The sequence below is a fragment of the Nycticebus coucang genome, chromosome 5 (genome assembly GCF_027406575.1).
Source record: "Nycticebus coucang isolate mNycCou1 chromosome 5, mNycCou1.pri, whole genome shotgun sequence".
In the NCBI taxonomy this organism is placed as follows: Eukaryota; Metazoa; Chordata; class Mammalia; order Primates; family Lorisidae; genus Nycticebus; species Nycticebus coucang.
Window position 1 is genome coordinate 78722323 of NC_069784.1, and position 27706 is coordinate 78750028.

At 33.0% G+C, this 27706-nt stretch overlaps 1 protein-coding gene across 5 annotated transcripts in view; it reads left to right on the forward strand.

Moving 5' to 3' along the window:
* Positions 1-23063, forward strand: part of GRIK2 (glutamate ionotropic receptor kainate type subunit 2) — a 735964-nt gene extending 712901 nt beyond the window's left edge. For 2 of the 5 annotated variants that reach the window (XM_053592072.1, XM_053592073.1), the window contains exons 16-17: positions 7976-8226; positions 21363-23063. In XM_053592072.1, coding sequence (XP_053448047.1) covers positions 7976-8226; positions 21363-21527 — 416 coding nt within the window. In that variant the 3' untranslated portion in view covers positions 21528-23063. Of the gene's footprint in view, positions 1-7975; positions 8227-16994; positions 17081-18436; positions 18572-21362 lie in introns of those variants that run through there. The other 3 variants (XM_053592074.1, XM_053592076.1, XM_053592075.1) reach the window with 3 other exon arrangements.
* The last annotated feature ends 4643 nt before the right edge of the window (positions 23064-27706 follow it).

Sequence of the window (27706 nt, forward strand, 5' to 3'; positions counted from 1 at the left end):
AGGACCTCTATAAAGAAAACTATGAACTCCTCAGAAAGGAAATAGCAGAGGATATTAACAAATGGAAGAACATACCATGCTCATGGATGGGAAGAATCAACATTGTTAAAATGTCTATACTTCCCAAAGCAATCTACCTATTCAATGCCATTCCTATCAAAATACCAACATTGTACTTTCAAGATTTGGAAAAAATGATTCTGCGTTTTGTATGGAACCGGAAAAAACCCCGTATAGCTAAGGCAGTTCTCTGTAACAAAAATAAAGCTGCGGGCATCAGCATACCAGATTTTAGTCTGTACTACAAAGCCATAGTGCTCAAGACAGCATGGTACTGGCACAAAAACAGAGACATAGACACTTGGAATCGAATTGAAAACCAAGAAATGAAACTAACATTTTACAACCACCTAATCTTTGATAAACCAAACAAGAACATACCTTGGGGGAAAGACTCCCTATTCAATAAATGGTGTTGGGAGAACTGGATGTCTACATGTAAAAGTCTGAAACTGGACCCACACCTTTCCCCACTCACAAAAATTGATTCAAGATGGATAAACGACTTAAACTTAAGGCATGAAACAATAAAAATCCTCCAAGAAAGCATAGGAAAAACACTGGAAGATATTGGCCTGGGGAAAGACTTCATGAAGAAGACTGCCATGGCAATTGCAACAACAACAAAAATAAACAAATGGGACTTCATTAAACTGAAAAGCTTCTGTACAGCTAAGGAGACAATAACCAAAGCAAAGAGACAACCTACACAATGGGAAAGGATATTTGCATATTTTCAATCAGACAAAAGCTTGATAACTAGGATCTATAGAGAACTCAAATTAATCCACATGAAAAAAGCCAACAATCCCATATATCAATGGGCAAGAGACATGAATAGAACTTTCTCTAAAGACGACAGACGAATGGCTAACAAACACATGAAAAAATGTTCATCATCTCTATATATTAGAGAAATGCAAATCAAAACAACCCTGAGATATCATCTAACCCCAGTGAGAATGGCCCACATCACAAAATCTCAAAACTGCAGATGCTGGCGTGGATGTGGAGAGAAGGGAACACTTTTACACTGCTGGTGGGACTGCAAACTAGTACAACCTTTCTGGAAGGAAGTATGGAGAAACCTCAAAGCACTCAACCTAGACCTCCCATTTGATCCTGCAACCCCATTACTGGGCATCTACCCAGAAGGAAAGAAATCCTTTTATCATAAGGACACTTGTACTAGACTGTTTATTGCAGCTCAATTTACAATCGCCAAAATGTGGAAACAGCCTAAATGCCCACCAACCCAGGAATGGATTAACAAGCTGTGGTATATGTATACCATGGAATACTATTCAGCCATTAAAAAAAATGGAGACTTTACATCCTTCGTATTAACCTGGATGGACGTGGAAAACATTATTCTTAGTAAAGCATCACAAGAATGGAGAAGCATGAATCCTATGTACTCAATTTTGATATGAGGACAATTAATGACAATTATGGTTATGGGAGGGGAAACAGAAAGAGGGAAGGAGGGAGGTGGGTGGGGCCTTGGTGTGTGTCACACTTTATGGGGGCAAGACATGATTGCAAGAGGGACTTTACCTAACAATTGCAATCAGTGTAACCTGGCTTATTGTACCCTTATTGAATCCCCCAACAATAATAAAAAAAAAAGATATATACGATAAATAATTCTTATCTAAAGTATTCAAAGAAATCTTAAAACTCAATAAAAATAAAACAAGTGACACAACTTAACAGCAGACCAAAGATCTTAACAGATACCTTACCAAAACAGATATACAACCATCAAGAGAGCTTATAAAATATTCTCTACATCATATGTCATCAAGGAAATGCAAAGGAAAATAAAAATAATACACAGTAACCAAAAACCAATGAACAAGATGGCAAGAATAAGTCTTTCTCAATAATAATGTTGAATGTAAATAAATTAAACTCTTCAATAAAAATATTTTTTTAAAAAAAGAATAATATATTTGTATGCCAAATATATAATCAAACTGTATGCTCCCTACAAGAGACTCATATTTAGCTTTAAGGTTGCACATAGGCTGAAAGTGAGGGAATAGAAGATATTCCATGTAAGTGAGCATGGGTGGTGAAACCTAGACTTTCAGGTTAAAAACAGTCACAAGGGATCCCTCTCACCTATTCTTCTTCATGGGAGGGACCCACTTCAACTCTCTTTGGAAACGTTCTAAACTTTCTCTTTGTTCTTCCTAAACAAAATCTCTCTTTGTTACCCTAAAAAAAAAAAAGAAAGAAAGAAAGAAAGAAAACCTTTTACAAGGGACAAAGAAGATCATTATTTCATGATACAGAGATAAATTTATTAAGAGGATTTAGCAATTATAAATATATATGCACTTAACTTTGAATCACTAAAATATACAAAGTAAATATTAATAGACATAAAAGAAGAAATGGCAATACAATAATAGTGAAAGTTTTCAATACCCAACTTTTAGCAATGGATAAAATAACCAGATAGAAAATTAACAAGAAAATACTGGACTTGAGTAATGGACTTGAGTAACGGATGCTTGATTATCTAACTCTGCAGATGGTCTAGGGCAAAGTTAATGTTTAAAGGTATTGGAGTTTTTAGTTATATGGCTTGGAAACACTTCAGGCTAAACTAAAGAAGAGGAATAATTAAGGTATTATTAAAGTTATTTGAGGAAAGTCCCTGGAATGTTATATGCTTAAGGATTATGGTATATACTCAGATACCCACAAGAAATGTAAATTAGTATTCTTCAGAGAATGAACATCATCTTGGAGTAGTGACAAGGTAAAGGAAACCTCACATTCTCAGCAGTCTACTTCAAATAATATCTTCTTAGACTCAAAGGGAGCAACTAGTACTGACCTAATTCTAGGTCATATATAGTACATCATATAATCATGGTAACTGAATATCTAAAAAATATAAAGGAATCTCATGTCAGTTGGAAACTGGCCAAAGTAAATTTTTCATTATGAAAAATAGCAATACCCCGTAATCCTTTTAGAATTTTAACAAAATGTTTAAAGATTTGGTTGCCTTTGGGAAGAAAAAAAGCTACATACTTTTATATGTTTCTCAAAAATTGGTTTCATCAATTTTGGCATACAAATACATGTGAATAATTCTTATAATTTCTGTTCCCCCCAATTATCTTGCAAAGAGACTTGAAAGCCAATTGTGGAGGTGTGTGTCAATACAAAAAGCATAATGTGAATTGTTATGAGATGATACTTCATGAGGCTTGGGTGCAGGAGAAAATGAAGATTCTACAAAACATGTAACTTGAGCTGTGATATCATAATGCAAGTTCAACAACAGAGATAGGTACATAGACAGGGACAGGCAGAGAAATCTACAAGGAACAAAATTTTTTGACAGAATGAATGAGTATAGTAATAGTATTAATTATTGTTATCTAGGGTACTGCTTTACAGTAAGTAGTAATTATTGTTAATAACACAGAACAAATTAAAGTAAAAGAATTGATGGAGGTATTAAGAGATATGAAGGAATACATCTTCCCCTAAAGATAAACATTCTAAACAAGTTTTGTTTTACTTTTACCTATTTTGTCCTTTAATGGATAAATGGACACGTTTATTTTGCTAATGTATAATGTGAATTTGTAAGAGATATGCTTGGCTTGTCAGGGAGTATTATTCATGATTATTTGACCAAGGAATCCTCTAAAAATTAAACGTGCATTTCTCAAAAAGGGAAGTGTGTGTGAGAAAATCAAGTTTGGCAAATATTGTTGTAATAAGTTTTAGAGGGAGATATTAACAGAAAGCAAGAATTATTTTGTTTTTGACCTTTGTCATTGACTAAGACATAAAGAACCTTGATTTGCATCAACATTTGGCAGGCTAGATGACAGACTAACAGAATCTAGATAATGTGATTTCAGCATATTTCATCCAGGCAAATATGGGTTGGGTAGGAGACAATTTGCTGTGCAACCTTTAAAGAAAAGTTATTTATCAATAATAAGCCTTCCCTCAAATTAAATGTAATGATGATAGAATTTACTTTATCATTTCTGTATTATCTAGATATATCGAAATAAAGGAAAATATTGGTGCAAAAGTTATGAGTTTATGGAATAGTGAAAGGGCAATAGAATGACCAAATCAGTAAATTATATTTAGTAGACTTGAACTTTAGAATTAAGTATGTAAAGCTGTATGTACATTCCATTCTGCAAGTAAGGCTCTTAGAATGGTGGAATGTAAAGGAAAGAAAAGGAGAAAAGGGGAAGAAAGGTGAGAGGGATCTGATACCATAAAAAATAAAAATATATGGCCACTTCGTGTGGAAATTCTCACAGTTTTAAAAAAACCAAAACCAAAGGTTTTGAAAACAAAGATGCTGCAGTTTTCCAAATATTGTTGTCTATTTCATTCATTTGTGATTGCCCCCTTAAGGGTTTAAGTCTTTCCTTTTGTAGCAAAAATACATGCTATAATAGAACATTTATAATCTTCTCAGTTTTCTAATCAAACTTAGAGACCTCTTGAAAAAATGCACCTCTTCCAGGGCGAATTCTCAGCTTCTCTCTGTCAACCTTCTATGCCATCAGCACTTTGCTTGTCAGCCTATGGACTGAGGCTGGTGTTGGGACTTCAGCAAAACTTAAGCTCTATCTAATTAGTGACAGCTCACTTCATTAGAGCCAAGTGCATAGCTGTTCATGTCACAGGAGGAAGAAAGATACTTGCGGTTTTTAATCTCACTGTGTCCTTGAGATTTTTCAACTAAATAAAATTTCAGTCCATCTTTTCATTTCAACTAGCATCTCTGTAGAAATGCTTCTTATGGAGCATTCAAATTATGTACTAAAGAAGTAACAATTCATTTTGACTTATTGTCCCTTTTACAACTACTTAAACTAAATCAATGACAGAATGGCAAAGTAAACATATCAGTGATTGATTATATTTCCTGTATTATTTCACCATATTAAAACCCTTGCAATGAAGTGTTAAGGATAGTATCTTGGTAAGTTGGATTCAAACCAAATATGATTGTACATTATTATGTTCAGGAAAACAAGGATATGAGGTTTGCTAGCAATGGGAAAATTTTATATTCGCAATCAGTACTGGAAATAGGAAGCTTCGCTGGCCCCAAATCAAGAGGTGTCCATCATTTTCTGAAAAGTAGGTTTCTGTTGTGCGTGGCTGGTTTTGTTCTCGAGAATGTAATGGAGAATATTGTGTTTGAAGATGGTAGAATGAGCATCTTAGTGTGGTCCAGTGAGTATGGTGAGTTGGCAATAAAATAATATTCTTCCAATAGTGCGCCAAATGAGAAATGAACTGGCATAAAATAGTGGATTAAAATTTTTCTATGTTTAAAAATCTTCCTATGTAATTACACCTCAAAAAATCTTGCTTATACTTTATATTTCAAGAAAAAACCCCACATCTTTATGTTAGCCAGGTTGGCCATTTTCACAACTAGGAAAAGTGTAAGAATTATATCAGATGCTATGTTTTTAATTGAAAGGCATATTTTGTAAACTATCATTCTGTTTAACATGGAGATTTCCCCCCTCTCAATTAAATATTTATTGTTCAGGGAAAATATCTGGTTGATCAGAATTGATATTCAGAGTAAAAGTGATTTTTTTTAGGTGGCACTAGGCTAGATGCAGTGAACAACCAAACAAGATATCCTTAATTTATGGTGTTTTCTTACATATCATAGAAGCACAAAGCACTGAGTTGTCGCTCTTACACAATGTCAGGAATGCCTGCAGGCAGATATTACCTTCCTTGGAATATACAAAAATTTGTTGAGAGCCTATTATGTGAAAAATGATTGAGAATTCAGATGGAGGAATGGGTGAATGAATGGACAGATGGATAAACTGATAGATGAATGTCCTCTATTCCAAAGAGCTTATAATCCATTTAGGAAAACAGGTTATACATAGTCAATTGAATAATCGTATTTGGTGACTTAGTTTGAGCACCCAGTGAATGAATGAACAAGGTAGAAAATAGTTTGGGCTGTGTTGCTATTTGGAGATCTGAAGTGGTTGAGGTGCAGAATTTACACCAAGCATTGACATTAGAATACTAGTTAAATGAGCACAGGAAAGAAACTGAGAAGTAGAAATTCCCCCAGGATACTCAGGAATTACTTCATAATTTCCAAGAATTCAAATATTTTATTTTCATTATAGTCATAGGTAATGTCCCTTTTTAGAAAAGCTGGGGGAATGTTGCATAGAAGCCATATACTTCTACAACTTCCGAGATGACAAAGGATTGTGTTAAAGAAACAGGTCTCTGGTTGGGTTTGGCATATGGTCACTAATTATATTTCTACTTTTCTCCTTGCACACTCTTGCTAAAAGGGATGTATATAAGCAGATATAGTTACATTCAAACAAAATAATGGGTAACATTGACTGAAAGCTGAAATGTTTAGGGCATTTCTGGAAACAGGCAAACAGTCTGAATGAATGTGTACACCAAAAGGGAATGAGTAGTGTGATGTCTTAGGAAGACTGGACTTTAGAAGCAAGCTATTTCTAGGTGGGAGAAAGCAGTAAGACCAATCTTTTGAGACAGATTTTGAAAGATGCACGCAACTCAATATTTTTCTGTTTCTGAACAACAAAGTAGCAAAGATATTACTTGTGGTGTAAGACCTAATGCACATGAATATCTACCCCCATAGTTAAATTTAATTTATATTATTGTCTCCACCGAGAAGAACATTTCCTTCCAAAGTATAAAATAATAAAGAAATATCAAAAGCATTTTATAATGTCAGACATAATGTCAGAGGATCCTCAATTTATAAATTAAATTGCCATAATGATTTGTGAATTATCTAGGCCTATCCAACCTATGATTTTTTTATTCGCATCAGACCACAGAGATGAATGCCTATTATCTGCAAATATATTATTGAATATAGCTTATTGATCATGATTGGCTTAAAGTATATCATTTAATTTTGGGAAACACCATTTACTCACAACTTTTCTAAAGATAGAGATCGCTGTTTTAACAATGCTCTGGTTTGGGCAGCGCCTGTGGCTCAGTCGGTAAGGCACTGGCCCCATATACCGAGGGTGGCAGGTTCAAACCCGGCCCCGGCCAAACTGCAACCAAAAAATAGCCGGGCATTGTGGCGGGTGCCTGTAGTCCCAGCTACTCGGGAGGTTGAGGCAAGAGAATCGCTTAAGCCCAGGAGTTGGAGGTTGCTGTGAGCTGTGTGAGGCCACGGTGCTCTACCAAGGGCCATAAAGTGAGACTCTGTCTCTACAAAAAAAAAAAAAAAAATGCTCTGGTTTAATATAGTATGATTCCTAGACATCTTGCACAAAATCCATTTCCTTCTGTGGGCTCTTTACTGTTTTATTTGTTTTTCAATGCTGTGAGGGGAGTCTGCCTTTCAGATGTTTTCTTTCTTTCTTTCTTTTCTCTCTCTCTCTTTTTTTTTTTTTTTGAGACAGAGTCTCACTATGTTTCCCCCAACCCCCATAGAGTGCTGTGACATCACAGCTCACAGCAACCTCACACTCTTTGGCTTCAACGATTCTCTTGCCTCAGCCTCCTGAGTTGCTGGGACTTCAGACTCACACCACAATGCCCGGCTGTTTCTTGGTTGCAGTTGTCATTGTTGTTTAGCTGGCCCAGGCTGGATTCAAACCCACCAGCCTTGGTGTATGTGGCTGGAGCCATAATCAATGTGCTATGGGCACAGAGCCAGATGTTTTCTTTCTTAAAAATAAAACTCATTTTATCTTGGCATATGTTAGTTCTCTGTCTTTTTCCATTTGTTCTTCTCTGAACATGAGTATTGGCACACGAGCATTTGGAAAAATCTGTGTCCTCTCATCTTGGTGACCTTTTCTTATAAATTCCGAGTTCCTTGCGATAGTTAACATCCCCTCTATTTTCCTAGGTTCTCCATATCGAGACAAAATCACCATAGCAATTCTTCAGCTGCAAGAGGAAGGCAAGCTCCACATGATGAAGGAGAAATGGTGGCGGGGCAACGGCTGCCCGGAGGAGGAGAGCAAAGAGGCCAGTGCCCTGGGGGTTCAGAATATCGGTGGCATCTTCATTGTTCTGGCAGCCGGCTTAGTGCTCTCAGTGTTTGTGGCAGTGGGAGAGTTTTTATACAAATCCAAAAAAAACGCTCAATTGGAAAAGGTAAATGTCACTTTTTTACAATTTAAAATCTTTTTTGTTATGATGAAACACAAATCAAAAGATTTGTGATCTTTTCAACCAAGGGTAATCCTTAGAACTATGATGTTAATTGTCTTAAATCATTCATTGTATTAAAAAATTCTATTTTGTGAAATACATTACCCAAAAAGATTCAGGATCACCATTATGGTTTTCGACTGAATAGTAATGCGTGTAATGGAGCCAGCTTCAGGACAAATGGCTATTTGTCCTGAAAAATAGAATAGAAAAGAGAAACTTGTTGTCTGAAGTTCACTACAGTTGGTTTAACGGAAGTATGTAGTTAATTAAGGAAGCAAAAATAAGAAACGGTAATGTGAAAAAAAACTGTTCTTTGCAAATAAAAATAAAGGTTTTAAGACACACTACTGGCTAATAGTTTCAAGTTTGAAAGTTAAGGAAAATTTTATTTGAATATCTTACAGTTCAACAAATTTCTGCCTGAAAAAAATTTCAGTTTGCATTGGAAAATTGCAGTTAATTCTCTACATTAAAGAATGTGTCAAAGTATTATTTTCCACCTTTCAATATGGTTTTTAATTAGTTCTTTACTTTCTTATACCAGAGTCTTTATACGAATATGTATAAATCTCCAAACTATTGAGACTATTACAATTTTTCTTTGGATTTCAATTCATTTATCATTTGTATAAATGTTTTTGTTTGCTAATCTTGAAAAAAAATTGTTGCCTCATTCGGATTCTACATTTCTAGTACAATAATTACCTCATTTCTGTAAATATGAGGAAAAGGGGAGAGAAATTCCTCTTTCAAATGTGAAAAAAGTGATACTTTTTGTTTATAAATTTATAGCTCTGGACATGAAATAACTAACATTTTTAAGTCTTCACATAAAGTTAAGATTTTTGTAGTTTTTTTTTGTACTTAAATCTTTCTTTTGCTTTTACTAAAACTCATCATTTTTTAAACAACTTTAGCTATTGTGGAAGAGTGATATTACATCATTGTTAATATTTAAAAGGCTTATGAACTTTTATTTGTAAATACAAAAAGCAGAACAATAATATTTAAAAAATAATACCATCTAGGAATACAAAGGAAACATATTGTGCTAATATTCTTTGAGATGCTTATACCTTTACACTCTTCTCAAAATAAAAATCTTCCTTTGTCTTAATTTATAGCATGATTCCTTACCCTTCCTAAAATCAGAATTTTGTATGCAACATTTACACATTTTTGCTTGACTGCATTATTTAACACAGAGAATAAAGTTTTTATAAATGAATATTTTGTTAACCCTATTGTGTCCCTGATTAAAATAACCAATTCAAAATTTGGAAAAATTCAGTAAATCACATGATTTACTTTTCCACAACCTTCAGGATGGCCAGTTCTACTGACTTATCAAATGACTAAATCAAATGTTGGTTGCATCATGAACTGATGATATGCTTTCTATGCTGTAATTCTTTTTATGATGTCAAAATGAGTTTCAAAATTAAACCCAAAGACTAACCAAAGAAGAAAATATGAACTCATCAGTTACTATTTTCATTCTAATTTGTCAATAAATGTTGTATTTAGTTAATGCTTAGTATAAGTCCAGAATTATAGAAGGAATTTGGGTTTTCTTCTGGGAACCCGAACTCATTCATATGTAATAATTTTCTCTAAGTTATAGCTCAGTGTTAAAATAAAACAAATGAATGAGGATGTGTGGTATTCTATTGTTCCTATCTCTATGTGCCCTGTTCAATCTATATCACAATTTTCTTGACAAGCATTTTGTTTAGAGAAAAACGTGTGAGAATTTAATTTTATAAGATAACCTGCTTCTTTATTATTATGAATGAGAAGTTTAGTAGAGTTTTTCAGATATCAACTAGATCTGTTGACACTCTATGGACCAATATGATCTTCTAAAAAGTGGAATAATGAAATTAATATACCTTTTTTTTAACTGAAATGGATACAGTATTAATATTACAGTAGAAAGAAACAAATGAGTTGATACTACTTGAGGACTATAGTCTCATTCCCTCTGAATTCAGTTTCCACATAGCTTTCACAATGAAAACAACTTCCCCTACATTAGCGGATGAGACCCTTCAGAAACTATGTTCTCTCTTGTGGTTTTATCTTTTGCTTCTCTCCGATTTTCACCTTTTCTGTTGCCACATTAAATTATTTGCAATTTCCCAAGGGCATACTATTCCTGTTGATTGGAGCTAACCTTGCCAATTTTTCTACTTAGCAAACTCTCACTAGTATTTTAAATTAGATATTTAAAATAAGGAAGTTTGCCCTAATCAATAGATAGAAAGGGTTTGCACACAGTATATAGCTTATTTCTATAATTTGAATGAATGCTTTTATTTCCTATTATCATGAAAAAATATGTGACCCATCTATCTTACTTTTTTACTTAGCTGATTTCAGGTACAAATATTCCTCCTGGCCAGGTGCCATGGCCCACGCTTATCATCCTAGCACCCTGGTAGGCCAAAGTGGAGGATACCTTGAGCTTATGCGTTCAAGACTAGCCTGAGCAAAGCAAGACCCATCTCTACTAAAAGTAGAAAAAATTAGCTGGGCATTTCAGGAGACAACTACAGTCCTAGCTAATCGGGAGGCTGAGGCAAGTGGATCCATTGAGCCCAGGAGTTTGAGGTTGCTGTCAGCTAGGCTGAGGCCATAGCACTCTATCCTGGGGCAAAAGAGTGAGACTCTGTTCTAAAAACAGAATAAAATAAAATAAAAATATTTCTCCACGTTTGATGAAGTCGAGAAGGTATTTAGCTCATTTCTAAATCATTTCCAGCATTAAACCTAGATACTTTACTTTGTAAACCCCTAAGCACACCTCCACTATCTCTTAGCACAATATTTCATTCGTATTCATGACTTTCTATGTGTCAGGGCCTTTCTCCCTATCGGATTCTTCTGGGCCTCAGACAGTGCCTGGTGGTAGCTTAATATCTATATGTCATTTAAATTAATAATAAAACTTATTCTGGTACCCTATTTTGAAAAGTCTATCTAAAGAAAAGCATGTTTTTCTATGTAAATTAATATGATAAATAATTATGGATTTATTGAAAATGATTCATTACATTTATTGCAACAAATTAGTTCTTGGGCTCAGTTCTTTTTCATTTTTCTTGAGAAAAAGATCTCTTAGGTTAAACGACATGGCTGTTAGTATATTAGTGTATTAAAATTGCCTGTGGCTCAGTCGGTAAGGCGCCGGCCCCATATACCGAAGGTGGCGGGTTCAAACCCGGCCCCGGCTGAACTGCAAACCACAAAATAGCTGGGCGTTGTGGCGGGCGCCTGTAGTCCCAGCTACTCGGGAGGCTGAGGCAAGAGAATCCCTTAAGCCCAGGAGTTGGAGGTTTCTGTGAGCTGTGTGATGCCATGGCACTCTACCAAGGGCCATAAAGTGAGACTCTATCTCTACAAAAAAAAAAAAGAATTTATCATAGGTATGAATGCATACGGAAATTCTGTTTACTTTCATTTACCATGCTTGACATAGATTTCTTAAATTTTAAAAGTAATGTAAACATTTATGAAATTACTTATTTACTCAATAAATATTTATTGAGAACTAAATCTGCAATGAATTGTTTTTTGGACACTGAAGTTAAACAAAGTGCATAGGTCACAATTCCAGCCCCATTTTGTTTTATTTCTTGCCTCTTCTCTCTACCCTTTTTCATTCTTCTTCTTTTAGTCCACATTATTTCAGTATTTTTTAAAAGAACAAATGAACTCTTTAAGTTTTTGTAAATTATCAGGTATAATATACACAGTTTTTTATGAATTTATTCATAAAATTCATGATTCATCTTTGCATTTCAAATCTTACCTCTAACAATGGTGATGATGAAATTACAATCATAAATATTATAAGTTAAAGATAGATATAAAATGCCTTTTTTAGATGTATGTTGTAAAATATTAATGAAAACACAGCTCTTGGTGACAATAGCCTTTCTTATATTTCCAGGTTATTTGATATTTAAGAATAGTACACAGATGTATCATTCCTGAATGAGGGAAATAAACAGAATATAAAGCTGGACCTTATTAAATTTAAAAAATGTAAATTGCATTCCTTTCCAATAACCACAAGATGGTGTATGATAATTTTTATAAAAATGGCTTTATGATGTAAATATTAATTCATCATAGATGCATTACTTTTGATTTACTCAAACTTTTAAGATGAATACCCAAAATGTTTTCTTGTTTGAATGTCTGAAAAACTAATCAACGTATGCACTTTATAATAAATTTTCTTCTTGCCTTTTCTTTTGTTTTAAATATATGCTACTTAAGTTTTATTAAGTGAGCAAGCCAAGAAACTGTTATATATTTGAGAGAGTGGTCGTTGCATTTTAAGTGTATATTTCAGATTAAAAGGTCTCTTTCTCTCTTCTAAGACCTACTTATGAAACAAACTGCTTAATATTAATAATCTTTTCACCCTGCTAATATATATAATAACATGTTGGCTTTGTAAGCATGAATTATAAGTGATACAGTAATTTTAATCTGTATAAAACTATTATGCCATTATGGTTTTATTAAGTTATGTTTAAAATTACTCATCTTAAAAGTATTTGAATATGTCCTTTTTAAAAAGATATACATAATTTTGGCTGCTTTTGATTTTCAGCAAACATAACAACATAATATATGCGGTTTAATCTTTGCTTGTTTGACTTGTATATAGGAATATTTTCTTTCTCATGTAATTTGAAATGGATTTGCCTGTATGAATGGTTGTTATTGAATGTCTTGAACATAAATTATTATGTTTCATTATATGAAAAACAGAGATAAAACCAAAAATATTCCTTCTTTTATTACTCAAGTGTAAACAAAATATGGATAAATACGTCTCAGAAATTAAAAAATACAAATTATTGCTCAGATTCTAAGGTTGTGAGATAAGTATCCCATCCTGAACACGTATTTTTGTTCTATCTTTACTGACAAATGGTTGCATTGTTGTTTACTTTGGTCAATGCACTTGTTTCTTATAGAACACTGGTAAAGCTTATCCAAGGAAATCTCTAAATAATGATTTTTTTTTCAGTCAATAACAGTTAAAAAAAAAAAAAAAGACTTTTTGAGGGCACCTAGAATGTTCTTCGTGTATAGTTGAATAACAGAAGAAAATGACTATAAATCAGAATATTAGAAGCACAAATGAATGAAACATTCTTTACGATAAGTAAATTAGAGCAGGTTAGCTTAAGCCTGCAAGACTAGGGATACTAGATGACAAATTACTTCTAAGGGAAGTACTTTGCAAAGCCGACTGAATCTTTATTTCATGGAAACAGAAGAATGAAAACAGGTTGTTCACAGATCCTATATACAAATTTCTTTCAAAATGTTGAAAAATTAGTTCTAATAGGAGCAATGATTTTTTAAAAAAAGAATCTACTCTTTGGTTAGGGAAAAGGAGTGAAAGCAGTGTTATAAATTATCAGTAAATGTTATATTTCAACATTTATGATGAGCTAAGTAATGACTATTTACACATCACAAAATATCTATACTTTTCAGTAATTACAATTGATGTAAGGAATTTTAATTTCATTTAACTTTTCAGAAGTTAAAGGTTCTAAATATATTTTCAGTGTTAAAAATATATCTGTAAGGCTTGTTGTTCTTGAAGAGTTAAAAGTTGTAAGTAAATTTTGGATACATGGTCCATTTTGTACTGTTCTTATAATGTATCACTGCTTTTTTTCTGGAAGCAGAGTGTCTCAATTTCCATGAATGACCTATGCTACAAATAAGGACTAAATGGATATGACATTTTAAATGTCTTCAAGTGTAAATATACAATACTGAACTTTGAAATGAGGTGCCAGTTTCCATTTTACTCACTAATCTACTCCTAACTCAGCTAAAGGATTTTCAGGTCATTTGTCTATGATAACCCATATTGGACTTTTGAAATTAAGATTAGAGTTTGACAGGGAGTATTTTAGTACCTAAATATTATAAATGACTTTAGACTTTTTAAAGTGTAACACAAGACTCTTCTGAATACAAAACTGCCCTGAGAGTCTTGCAAATATTATTATCCACAATGTGTAGACGGGGATAATAAGTGTCTCAAGGGTCAAACATGTTTTTCATGGTCAAACATGGCTCATCTAACACTGTGCTATCCCATGCTGTACAAAATGGAGGTAGAATATATAACTTTTTATTTTTCCTTGAAGTTGCACTGAGAAAATATGTGGACTGGAGCTTTGAATTATAGAAACAGATTGTGGGCTTTGATTAAAAGCAGTCTAATTATTTTACTTTCCTAATTACAGAATTTTGGAATCAAAAAGACTTGCAACCATAACTTAACTTTGTTTAGCCTTAGATAAAATTATTTAGCTTTGTAAAACTTCTTTTTAAATAAATAAATAAAAATAAATTATAAGGTTATCAATACATAAGGAAAATACTTTAAGAATTAAGGTACGTAATATGCAGGGAGGGTTTTCTCTTTGTACAAACCTAGCATATAAGAAACAGCTGGTTTTATAAAATCACTATTATTATTATTATTATCATTTTTAATAAAGCTGATATGTTTTAACTTATAGATCTTAGGAAAAGAGAGTATTCCTGGCATTAAGTGTTAACTATTAACATGTTATATATTTTTTTAAGTTGCATCATTATAAACAAAACCATGATGATTAATATTACTTTTTCTTAATGTGCATCTGGATAGCTGTATTGACTAAAGTGGTGTTGAGGCTTGTCAGACCTTACTTATTGATTTTTTTCTAGTTTAAAGAGAAAAAGTATAAAAGTGTGTAATGATGTTCCATTTTTCTATGTCTCATTGTATTTGCAAAATGCAATATGAAGACATTGGGCAACTGTAAGAGTAAACGTTTCTGAGAATATTTTAATCCTTGGCAAATGTTTGTCATTGCAAAATCATTCAGCCTAAAGCACAGCATGCTTTGTCATTTAATTCACTGAAAGAGATATGTATTCCATTTTTCTCATAATTTTTTCTGTCTGGCTTATAATTTAGTATTGAAAAAATTAACATTTAGTAAAAGTAGAGTCCAGGTAAAATATTCAGCTGTGAATGAAATCCTTATTAATGAGGCAGGTTAATATGATAAAGCATTCATAGAATGGAAGTCAAGATAATAGGGTTCCTGTTTCAGCTCTGATACTAGTCATATTCATTGACTTTTAGGTTTTAGTTTTTGTAGCTGCAAAATTACAGTGATTTATCAATACAATTGCTAGTGATACAAAGTCCCTTCTAACTACTGCATAGCTTATATAAATAATAGAACTTTTTCAAAAAGATAGCTGCTCTAAAACTGAATATCAAGATCAAAGTTACTATGTATTTTTTAATATGAGTGATTTAACCAGTCATTTTTCATCTTTCATTGCTCCACTGTTATATTCATTTAGCCTCAGGTGGATTCAGACTTCTGATACACAGCATTAGCAGCTTGATACCTTTAAAAGGCCACCAATTTAAAATGGTATAAATCAAAAGAAAATTATGTAATAGATCACATTAAATGATCTTTTGTATTTAATATACCAATGTTATGTAGACTATTATATGTTACACCCTGTACATACTTAATTCGTTTTAGTTATTCAGTTTATTTATTATCTAATGTAGGATAATTTTCTTCTGTTGATCATAGTGACTCCTTTGATTTTCTCCCCTACGTATTGATCATTCTTGAGCAAATGGCCTAGAGAGCTTAAAACTGCACTTGATCTTAGCCAAAAGACCAAGAAGTGGTTAGAGAGCTGAAAACTGCCAAGAAAGTATCTCAGAATGGATTATATATCCATGATTCGTTGAGAAATAATTGAAATGGCAAACACAAAAACGGTTTGGTTGATATGTGCTAATTTACATTCATACATCAGAACAATGTGGTACAAGACCTGATGGAAGCAGCTTGGAGATATTTTGGTCGGGCCCAAAAAAGGAATTAATGTATGTGCAAAAATGGTTAGAAATTACCCTGATAAATCATCATACCAAAATACCATTAGTTAATTTTATACTGTCGAAGAATATACAAGAAAAAATAGAGTTTTTTCTTTGTAAAAATATGTATTAAATGCAGACTTAAAAGTATAGCAACATATAACATTTTATGATTATTTTGTGTTCAGGTGATAAAGGAATACATATATCCAACAGGGGAGCATTGAGCTTAAAAGTTTAAAAAACGAAACTGGCTATTTTTCTTCAGTTACCATTTTTTAAAATACATGGCTAAAAATTATGGCTTTAACTTAAAAATGAAGTTTCAATGTGTCAGTGTTCAATGTGGAGCATGGTGAAAACTAGGTTCTCATGTATAGATTAAAAAAAAAAAAAACTGTGCTTCTCCAAACGCTGTAACACAGCATTCTCAAAAGTATCTTCGAATTAGAAACTTAAGCTATTAAGAATAAATTATGCTGCAACATCACTGAACATTCTTAAAAACATTTATATGTGGATTAAATATGTGTTTTCATGTTAAACTCACAATACAGAATAGAGCTTTAAAATCAGCGATGTGAATATGGCCAAGTTCATATTTTTAAGGTTTAGAGACCTTCACTGTTTCAAGAATTCAGGATGTATAAATACAGAGTGCCTCCTTAAATATAATGAATTTTATGAAGAATTTTAAAAATTTAAATGCAATTATACATGCTAATAGCTCAAAGATTTAAATTTTCATTTTCAGGAATCTTCTATTTGGTTAGTGCCACCATACCATCCAGATACTGTTTAGTAAACTTTTGAACTTACTAAAAGAGGTTTTTAATAATGGTTAGTATCCTTGTGACTTTCTTTTTCCTTTTTGTAGTCTGTTATATTAATGTGGAGAATCATCTTTATTGCTGTTTTCACTCCAAAGAGCTTACGATAGTTAATAACACAATGCATGGGTTTCCACTACTAAGGAAAAGTGATCTCAAAAGTAAGAGAGCTGTCCCCTCTCACCTTTCCTCTCTTCTTTTCTCCCTTTCTCTCTTTTCTTCTTTCTTTTATTTTTCTTCTTCCTTTTTGTCATAACCTAGGAAATGCCTCTTAAGTGCATTTGGGTTTTCAAAAAAAAAAAGTCTTCTTTTGTAGTCCAGTAACATATTTTAAGTCAATTTCAATTATATGAAGTATAAAAGGTAATTTTCCTCTATTGCAAGATAACAAGTAAGAACTTTATTTAAAAGTCATGCATACTAATTTTTGGCAATGCATAGCACAGGGAAATGACTGTATTCCATAAAACTCAAAATATTGAATTTTTCCTCTAAAGCTCTAAAAAAGAAAGAAAAGAATATGTGTTTGCAAATTAAATTGCTTTAATTTGCCATGTTAATTCTAAAATCTTTCTCAAATTTAAATGTTATGAAAGTTATACAATGGGTTAGAATTGTTCTATAAGTGGGAAGTGAACCTGTTGTTTCACAGGTTTGACTCTGTCAGTACCTGAAAATAAAACTATTTTTTATTTCAGGTAAACTTGCATGGATGGAGCAAAAAGAAACTGGCAAAATTCAGTCTACTCAGGGAAAATTAATAAAATAGGCACCTTGTAATTATGTAAACAAGACCATTGATTTATTAAAGGTTGATTGACTAAAATTTTTCACATTCTAAAGGCTTTGTAAAATGAGATAAAACTTAAAATGGTAGTTATTGGTTACAGGTTCACAATATTGAGATGTTTTCCAAATTTCTAAATTTTATTTGCCTGAGACTCTTCTGATCTTTGGAGGGTTTTTTTTTTAACCTACATTTCACTTTATCAGTATTGTGCATTTAATATTATATAAAATTACTTTAAAATAGTTTTATACATACTTTTTATAGTCTGAAGTAGTGTAGGGTACTAAATACAAAGTGTACCCCTTAACACACCAGGAATAAAATCGAGTCATTTCGTAGTTGACTATTAGTATAGACACAATATTAATTAATATTCATCTTCTATTCTGTTTGGAAACTAATATAATCAAAATAACTGAAAATTGAGATTGCTGGGATATTTATTAGTTTTACATTAAGCTGTATTTCAAGCATTTCAATGTTTTTCACATCCTATAGCATTTTTAAGTGTCAACAGGATCACACTTTGACCTTGTTATATTATCTAATCAATTCTTCTGTTAAATGTTTCAACAGAGAGCCAAGACTAAGTTACCTCAAGACTATGTATTCCTCCCTATTTTGGAGTCAGATTTTTCCATTTCTACAGTGTTGTCATCATCATCATCTTCATCATCATTATCATCATGTTCTTAATAAGTACATCTAATAGTAGGTATTAAGCAACAAGAAACATTGTGTCCATGTGCTGCCTGTCAGGTGCCACATGCATTCTTTAATAGAAGTATAATTCATGAATTTCAGAAGTGTATAATTTAACACATAATAAATAATGTGTGGCAGTGACTCTGTAGTTAATGGAGAATTATGAGCAGTGTTTAATCACCATCCATTACAAGCACTAATAAATTAATATTTTTATTAATTTAATTATTAAACAAGTGGTAAAGTTATGCCTGATTTAATTAAATAACAATACATATTGCTAAGTTCCCGCATCTGAAAACTTTTTTTAAGTAGCTGAATTCTAAAAATTTGTTAAAGAAGAATTAAAATATCAGGGTTAGATGTAATGATTGCTGTTAATTCAGTCAACATGTAAAGATCTCGTGTGTAGAAACAGTGCCGCGAAAACTTGATCTCTGCTCTCTACCATTCAGTGAGAGTGATACATAAAAGGCTCTGAGGCCAGACAGGAAAACAGAATAATGAGAGCAAAAGATTGAGAGGCTAAAACAAAATCAAGTGAAAATAGTGTGCCTGGTCAGTTAGAAAGGACTTTCTGATGAAGTTAAAACTTGTCACGTCCTGATGTACAGGATAAAGTTGTGTTGATGCAAAGACTGAAAGAACTCAGCAGAGTACCAGAACAAGGGGAAGCAAAGGAGGACAGTCGTGGAGGCCCAAGCAATAAAGGGTGTGGAGACAGGAGGAGGAAGAGGAGGTGGAGGGAGGGAGAGGGGACGGACCATGAATCATCAAGTCATGATGGAAAAGTATAGGAGATTTAAAGTTGATCTCTTTCCTAGAAAAGAAAATACTATTAAGAATGGATGTTTTGGGCGGCGCCTGTGGCTCAAGGAGTAGGGCGCCGGTCCCATATGCTGGAGGTGGTGGGTTCAAACCCAGCCCCGGCCAAAAAAAAAAAAAAAAAAAGAATGGATGTTTTTAAAAAATAGATTATCCTGGGTGGCGCCTGTGGCTCAAGGAGTAGGGCGCCGGTCCCATATGCTGGAGGTGGTGGGTTCAAATCCAGCCCCGGCCAAAAACCACAAAAAAATAAAAAATAAATAAATAAATAAAAAAAAATAGATTATCCTATTCCGATAATTGTGAGTCTTTAGGGGGAACCAGGTAGATTCAGAGTTAAAAAGACCACTAAGGAAAAGTTGTAAGGAACCCACCAAAGAGAAATGAAGACAGAGATACAAATGGACTCGAGGGTAGTAGAAGCTTGTCAGATTCACAGTACTGGCTGCCAGGGCATCCCGCTAAGTCACAGGTATGAGCTGCAAATCAGTTTCTCTGACACATAGCTGTCTCACTCATTCAAAGTATTATTTTGATATCAGTCGTAGAATATTTAGTATGCAAAATATTTTTTCAATTTTATTTTTAAATTGACATAAAATTATGTGTATTTTTCATATATACTATGATGTTTTGAAGCATATATATGATACACAAATTGTGGAAATGGTTAAACCTAGCTAATTAACAAATACATTACCTCACATAGTTATCTTTTGTGTAGAGAGAAAATTTAATATCCACTCTCTTAGAAATTTTTAAGAATACAAATAGATCATCATTAACTATTGTCAACATGCTGTAGAATAGATCTCTTAAACTTTTCCTCCTATCCAACTGTAAATATGTATCCAAAAAAAAGTAAGATACTTATTTATATTATATTATTTCATCTTATATTCTCTTGCAGTTAGCCTGCAAGTTGATAATCAATAAAACAACTAAAATGCAAATAAATCTTCACATCCATGTTTGATAAGTTTATTTCATTACCTTTCCATATCACTTTATAGAATGGTGTAAATTTTATATACTTGCCTACATTTTTGGTTGTTTTCTCTGAGTTTCAGCTACAATGTGCAGTTGGTTCATGAATCTGATTTATATGTAACTGACACATGTCCCTCAATCAGGTAGGGAGAGAGACTAAGAAAACTTTATTTCCTATATATGACTGTAATGTGAATTTTGAGAGGCTATGATAAGAGCCTGAGATATACAATATTTCTAGCCAATCTATTTCCAGTGACATAGGAATTACAAAAAAAAAATGTGTACAATCTTCCCCCCCATAGAATAATTATCAATTCTCAATTATCAAGCTATTGTCAAAAAAGTTAGCATTTGTTCGTAGGTATTTCACATGCTATGATTTGTCATTTCATGGTTAAGTCATATTTGTTTCTAATCACTCTTAATGTTTTTTAGACATAATCGCAAAATTGATATAATGAAATAGCAGATACTGTCTTCCATATTTTTATGTCTTACCGTGTGAGTGCTATTTTTGTTTTGAGGAACACAGTGAAGAATAAATGTTTAAATAAAGTTTGCGTATATCATGTTGTGATCTGGAAAGTAGCACATTTCTTTCTTGTTAACATCAAGAGTGGATTTCTGGTATTGATTTGTGTATGTTTTTATTTCAGTGTTCAAGCAGATTTTGTATCTCATGCTAATCAATTTTACATAATGTCATCAGATAATCTTACATACATGTAATAGATACATTACAGTTCATTTTAGAATCAGGTGGGGATTTTCTTTTCACCAGACCACTTTGACAAAATATTTTAATTATCATGCGTTGTGTATTAAAATTGTAGCAATTTGTTGTAATGTTTATAGTGACTTTTTTAAATCGTCAAAGATGCTATATTGGCAAGTCTGTGGAAAATGACTATACAATTGATTGTGGATCTTTGGAGTTTATCTGTTTGGTAACGTTCAATCTGTCTGTGCTGTCCCACAGAGGTCCTTCTGTAGTGCCATGGTAGAAGAGCTGAGGATGTCCCTGAAGTGCCAGCGTCGCTTAAAACATAAGCCACAGGCCCCAGTTATTGTGAAAACAGAAGAAGTCATCAACATGCACACATTTAACGACAGAAGGTTGCCAGGTAAAGAAACCATGGCATGAAGCTGGGAGGCCAAACACCCAAGCACAAACTGTCGTCTTTTTTCCAAACAATTTAGCGAGAATGTTTCCTGTGGAAATATGCAACCTGTGCAAAATAAAATGAGTTACCTCATGCCGCTGTGTCTATGAACTAGAGACTCTTGTGATCTAAACAGTTGCAGTGATCAGACTTGATTTACAAGCATCATGGATCAACTAAGTTACACGGGGTTACACTGTTTATCATGGGTTCCTCCCTTCTTCTGAGTGAATGTTACACGCGCATTTTGTGGCTGGTTTCAAATGCAGTCCAGTGAGAAATGACAGGTTCCTTTGAAGCCCAACTGTTGCCAGGAGATGGAATATCAATGTTCAACAGGGTAACCAGAACAAAAGTCATTAAGTATAAAAATACTTGGAATCAGCAAAAACTGTAGTGTTACAAGAAACAGTACAGTCTTCTGAACACCTGGGTAATAGAGATGATGGTGTTACTAGCCCCCAGCTACTCAGTATAATTGTCATCGGAATAGATGATATGTGTTTATAGAATGTGAAAAAAAAATGTAATGCAAACCAAATCTGAATTCCATGGCGAGTGGAATATAAAGAAGATCTTCATCAGTTATTTTTCTTTCTTTTCTTTCTTTGACAGTCTGTATCACTGATTGAGATAGAAATGTCATTTACCAAGGCAATAATGTTTTCCTTAAATTCACCAAGGCAGGAGATGGAACGTGCAACTCTATCAGATCCCTACATATTCCCCCAACACCCATTCTCTAACCCCATGCCACAAATAAAAAAGCAACAGTTGGTTCAATGATTCTGAGTGGAAAGGATGATGTTTTGCAATCTCTGTCTTCAGTTGTAAAAAGAGAGCTGAGTATTGATAGTTATGTGGAAGACTGAAGCTTTTCATTCTATCATTCAGATATGTCGATTCAAACTCTCAATCTTGCTATAAATGAACTTGATGGAGCTTGAGCAGATTTTAGTGATAGGAGAAAGGGGACTGGTCATCTATAGAAAAGTATGTGAGAGAACTTGGAAGTGGACTGCATTTATCAGTTACAGTCACAATGTTAAATGAACAAAATTCTTGAACACTTTTTTTTCAAAAAAATGTTCAGGTTTATTTGTGGAAATGCAAAATTTCTATGAAAATAGTTTTTGTATGGAAATTTTTGTAATACTTTTTATCAACAAAATAAGAACATGTGTTCCTGTCGGGGTGTGATGTCAAGCATGAATGGTAGTGCGTGTGCACCACCAACGTTTGGTGAAAACTATTTTTATCAAGAAAAGAGGAATCATAGAAGAGAAATATTTTCAAGTTAGATAATATAAAAGCCAGGTGCACTACCACCACTGCTTACCATGCCACACCCCTGGTTTCCAAGGCTGACAACATGCTGTAATGAATAATTGTGTGTAAAGTGGTAAAAGACACAGACCTCTTGACAACATTGTGATAACAGTTGAGTGCACACAGTTTGCTGTTTGAATCCAATGCACAAAATTTAAAAAAAAATCATTAAAATTATGTCCATTTTACTTTCAGCTTTGGCTTTCATTTTTCTCTTGTATGTGTAAATTAATGCACCATATGCTTTTTGCATTAAGAGAACATTTAATCCTGAAAACTTTTAGATCATTAAGGATGGCCACTTCCCAACTATCTGATTAAAAAAAAGAAAGAAAAAAGCTTGGGGGAGGAGCTTCTCTGATCTAGTAAAAGATGGACTGTGATATAAAAGTTAGTATTTAGGCTTAGGGCAATTAAAATGAAAAAGAATTAGTAGTTCTATAGGAGACAGTCATGATCTTACCACTTCTATGAGCTGATGTCACCTATGGTCATTGGGTTCTGTAAGACTGTACGGTGATCAATGACATTGTGTTCACAGTACAACTCATGTACATACTAAGAATTCCTTGTGCATTGATAAAATTCAGTGTAATTCAGTGAAGTGGGGGAGAGAGAGGCTCAATATCTTCATTAGTAATGACATCATTTAGAAATCACACCCTAACAGAATCACTTTTAAAAAACAAATTATAACATTTATTTTATTAAGAAAAACTATTAAAATCTTTGACAGAAAACACAATGAAAAGGAACATTTTAAACTTGTAATAGTTGCATAAGTTGCATAACAAAATTGCCTAATATCTAAATTAAATTAAAAATTAAATGCCTAAGTGTTCTAATGGCTGGTCTTATGGTTTTTCTATGTTAAAATTCACACTTCAGTGGTAACCTTGTGTCTAAGTGTAACTTCTGTGAGTTACACAAATCACAGATAAAATCTCGGCATTGATTATTTAATGGTAAATAGCCTCAAGTAACTTACCTCCCTAAAATGTTCAAATTGTGGGCAATATAAAGCTTTATGTCAATGAAATGTTAACTTTATTTTAAAGGAATTTAAGCAATTTCTTGTTATATTAAAAAATCTCAGATAATAGGGCTGAAAATGACAAATTTACATATGTTTAAGCAGGAAATGATTATTTAGGTTTTGGGTAAAATATGACAATTATTTTATTCAAATATTAAATTACTGAATTATGAAAAGTTTGAAAAACTGCCACATTTTAACTTTTTTAGTAATATAGAATATATAAATAATATATAATATTGATTTTTATCCATTTCCTAAATGGTATCTGCATTATTGCTGAAATAGATATTTCCCTATTATCTGATACTTATGCATACATGGGATATTAATCTTGGTTTTAATAAAATAATAATTATTTTCAGAATAAAATTCAACTTGAAAAAACCTCTTCTCCCTTAGAGGACAGTATATTGGAGTAAGCATTGTTATCTAGAAATGCGATCCCAAAATCCTGGGCTGCAGACCAGTATGAGTCCATGGTGTATTAGGAATTGGGCCTCACAGAAAGAGGAGAACAGTGGGCAAGCTAGTGAACCTTCATCTGTATTTACAGCTGCTCCCATCACTCCCATCACCACCCAAACTCAACCTTCTGTTAGAACAGCAGCAGCATTAGATTATCTTAGGAGCGCAAACTCTGCCATGAACTGTGCGCATGAGGGCTATACATTGTGTGCTTCTTATGAGAACAATGCCTAATGATCTGATCTGAGATAAATACAATAATGTGCTTGAATCATCCACCCTACTCTATGGGAAAATTTTCTTCAATAAAACTTGTCCCTAGTGACAACAGGTTGGGGACCACTGCCCTAGAATAACACTCAAATTGCAAAAAGGAGAAAGAGAACACTTGTTTTGGTCAACAACATAATCTGAGATTCCAGATCATTAACAGAGGTCCCTATTCCCTGACAAAATAACCCTAACCATGATGAAAACACCAAGGATTTATGTTTACATATATGACAATTAAATAATCTGAACCACTGTGGCAGTGTTTTTCAACTTTTTTTAATCTCACAGCACACTTGAACCTGTTGTTAAATAAACTTCCATGGCATACTTAAATTATGTTAATAAAAAAAGAGTAAAAAAAGGATATACCTATTGCGCTTTGAACTTCTTTCAAAGGTAATTTAATTAATGATCTTTAAAAATGTTTGCGGCACATCTGTTGAAAGTCACTACACTGTGGGGCAACCAAACAGATATATTCACACATATCCCAACTAAGTAACCCTAACAACTATAAGAACACCATAGAAATACATTAATGTTTTCAACTGATAAACCTAACAACTATGGGAACACTAAGGGAATATACTCTATTTCATAAATATGTAAAATGGATAAGAATATTTTACTTATTGGAATGTTTTACAACTCAGTTATATTTTTTAAAGATAAGTTCCTTGTTTTGATTATTGAATGTATATATGTACTAATAACAAATTATTTTGAAGTATTTTTAGTACCACAATGCTTTTTAATGTCTGTTTATTATAAAGTATAACATGCAGAAGAGTGTATACAAGGCATGTGTACAATAGAATCATGGCATTTGACTCTAGGGTGAACCAAAACTTTAGAGGGAGTGGGCTGTTCCATGTAATCTGAGTATAGGCTTATTATGGTTTCCTCCCAACTATTAGGTTCAAATTTAAGCAAGAATACTTTTATAGAAAGGAATACTTAGCTGTTTTAGGAAACAGCATGACAAATATAAGAAGAACTTCATCACTGTATTACGAAGGCAAGCAAAACGTGAGTAACAGTATGAGCCAGGCTTGCCTGGAAAACTTGTGTTCAGATTTAAAAGATAACAGTGGTAGTGAGGATTTTCAGCAAGACAGTCCTGACTGTATCTGTAATTTGAGTCAAATTGTTCTAATATGGACTGAGGGGTGCCATCTGTGTCTACAGCACAATTATTTTTCCAAATCCTCCCTTCTCTCACCTTCTGGTGATTCCCTTTGTCTCTTTTATAGTCAATCTTCTGTTGCCTCTAATATTCTTCTCCCTCTTCTTGACTTATTTTCTAATTTTGGTGACTTCTAGAGAAGGAGTACTTGAGACATCTATTTTTTGAGGTATTTCATGTCTGAAAATGTTTTGATTCTACCTTCACAAACAGTTGTTAGTTTTGCTAGGTATAAAAGTTGAAAATCACTTCTAGATAAATTGAAGGCATTCTACCATTCTACTCTTGCTCTTTTTTTCACTTCTAGTAAAAAAAACCTGACCTTGTTCAGATCCTTGAGTCTTCCTATGAGATTTATTATTAACTTTTCCTTAGTTTATATGGCCTTCTCTTTGTCTCTAGCATCAAGAACTCAATTGTAGGCATGGATCCACTTTCATCCACTGTGCTGGGTCTTGCTGAATTGTTCAATTAAGCTACTACTGTTTTTCAGTTTAGGACAACTTCAGAACTATTTCTTTGATGATTTTTCTTCCCGCTTTCTCCCTAAACTCTACCTATACACAGTTGCTCTTCTTTAAACATTGAAGTTTCTGAACTTTTCAGTTTAAATTTATCTTTACTGTTTCTCATTTTTGTCACCTTTATCTACCATATCTTCCAAATACTGTACTAAGTTTGTAATTTCTGTGATACTGCTTTTATTCCTTTAAGTTCCTTTCTTAAGACTTTGACATCTTCTCTGAAGACATTAATAGTGATCTTTTGACACTCTCTTCTTCCTAACAAGACCTGTTTATTTCCAGTTGCATTTTTCTGTTTGCTGATTAGAATTTCTATCTTCCAGATTGGAAGGTTCCTTGAGATGTTTGTTAATTCTTAACCACCTGTTTATGATGGAGGAAAAAGAACTAAAATCTGATTTGGACACTGTAAATTTATGGCAGGATGAAGGAGAATACTCATCTAATTTGAGCATTACCTTAGATTAATCTAGATGGACTATTTGCTGAGAAATCTTTCAAAATGTTCTTCTCTTCAACTCTTTCCTCTTGGCTCTGTTAGATTCCTCTGAAAAGTATCTTTTAATTTTCTGTCTGGAGACTAAGGCCCTGGTTGTCAATATTCTGGTATGTAACTATTTAAGTTAGCTAATAGAGATTGAGGTCTTTGCATTCTGCAGTCAGAATGTTTAAGGTAACTTAATCATCCTATTTTAAGTTTAATTCTTGGTCTTTTAGTTGAACCTAGTGTTTTGCCCTACAGCTTCCAAGTATTGATGGAGGGCAGTTCCTAAGGGTAGATAAGAGAAAGAGCAAATGTGGTGAGCTCCCTTTTAAAAGTAAATCTTCCTTATTTTATGCTTTCTCTTAAACTACTGGTTATTAGTGTACTTTATACAACTGGATCATGTGCCTTTTGAGGATTCTGTGATAAAACTACCATAATTGGTTTTTAGCTTTCACACTAACCATTTGGAATACTATTCTTTCAACTCTGCTTAGTTCACTGTAATTTGTTAATGTCTTTTTCAGCTTCTAAAATTAAGTTGAAGTTCTCTCCTTTCTTATCCTCCTTGTTCTTGAAGTTTTATGAATTTAAAAAAATCATTATTATAATTTTTATGGTTGAGTAGGGAGCAAAATTAGATGCTTGTATTCAATCTTTCACTCTTACCAGTAACCATAATCCTTTATTTAAACACAATATTATGCAGAACTCCAGTACAGAGACCAAAGAAAAACTAGAACTACTATGGTTCAAATAGAGTAGAGACAAAACAGACCTTATTCTTGTAATCAAAAAGAAGATAATAGAACACATAATGCCAATATTTTCTTCTTGGAAAATAACTTTCTAATTCTGTA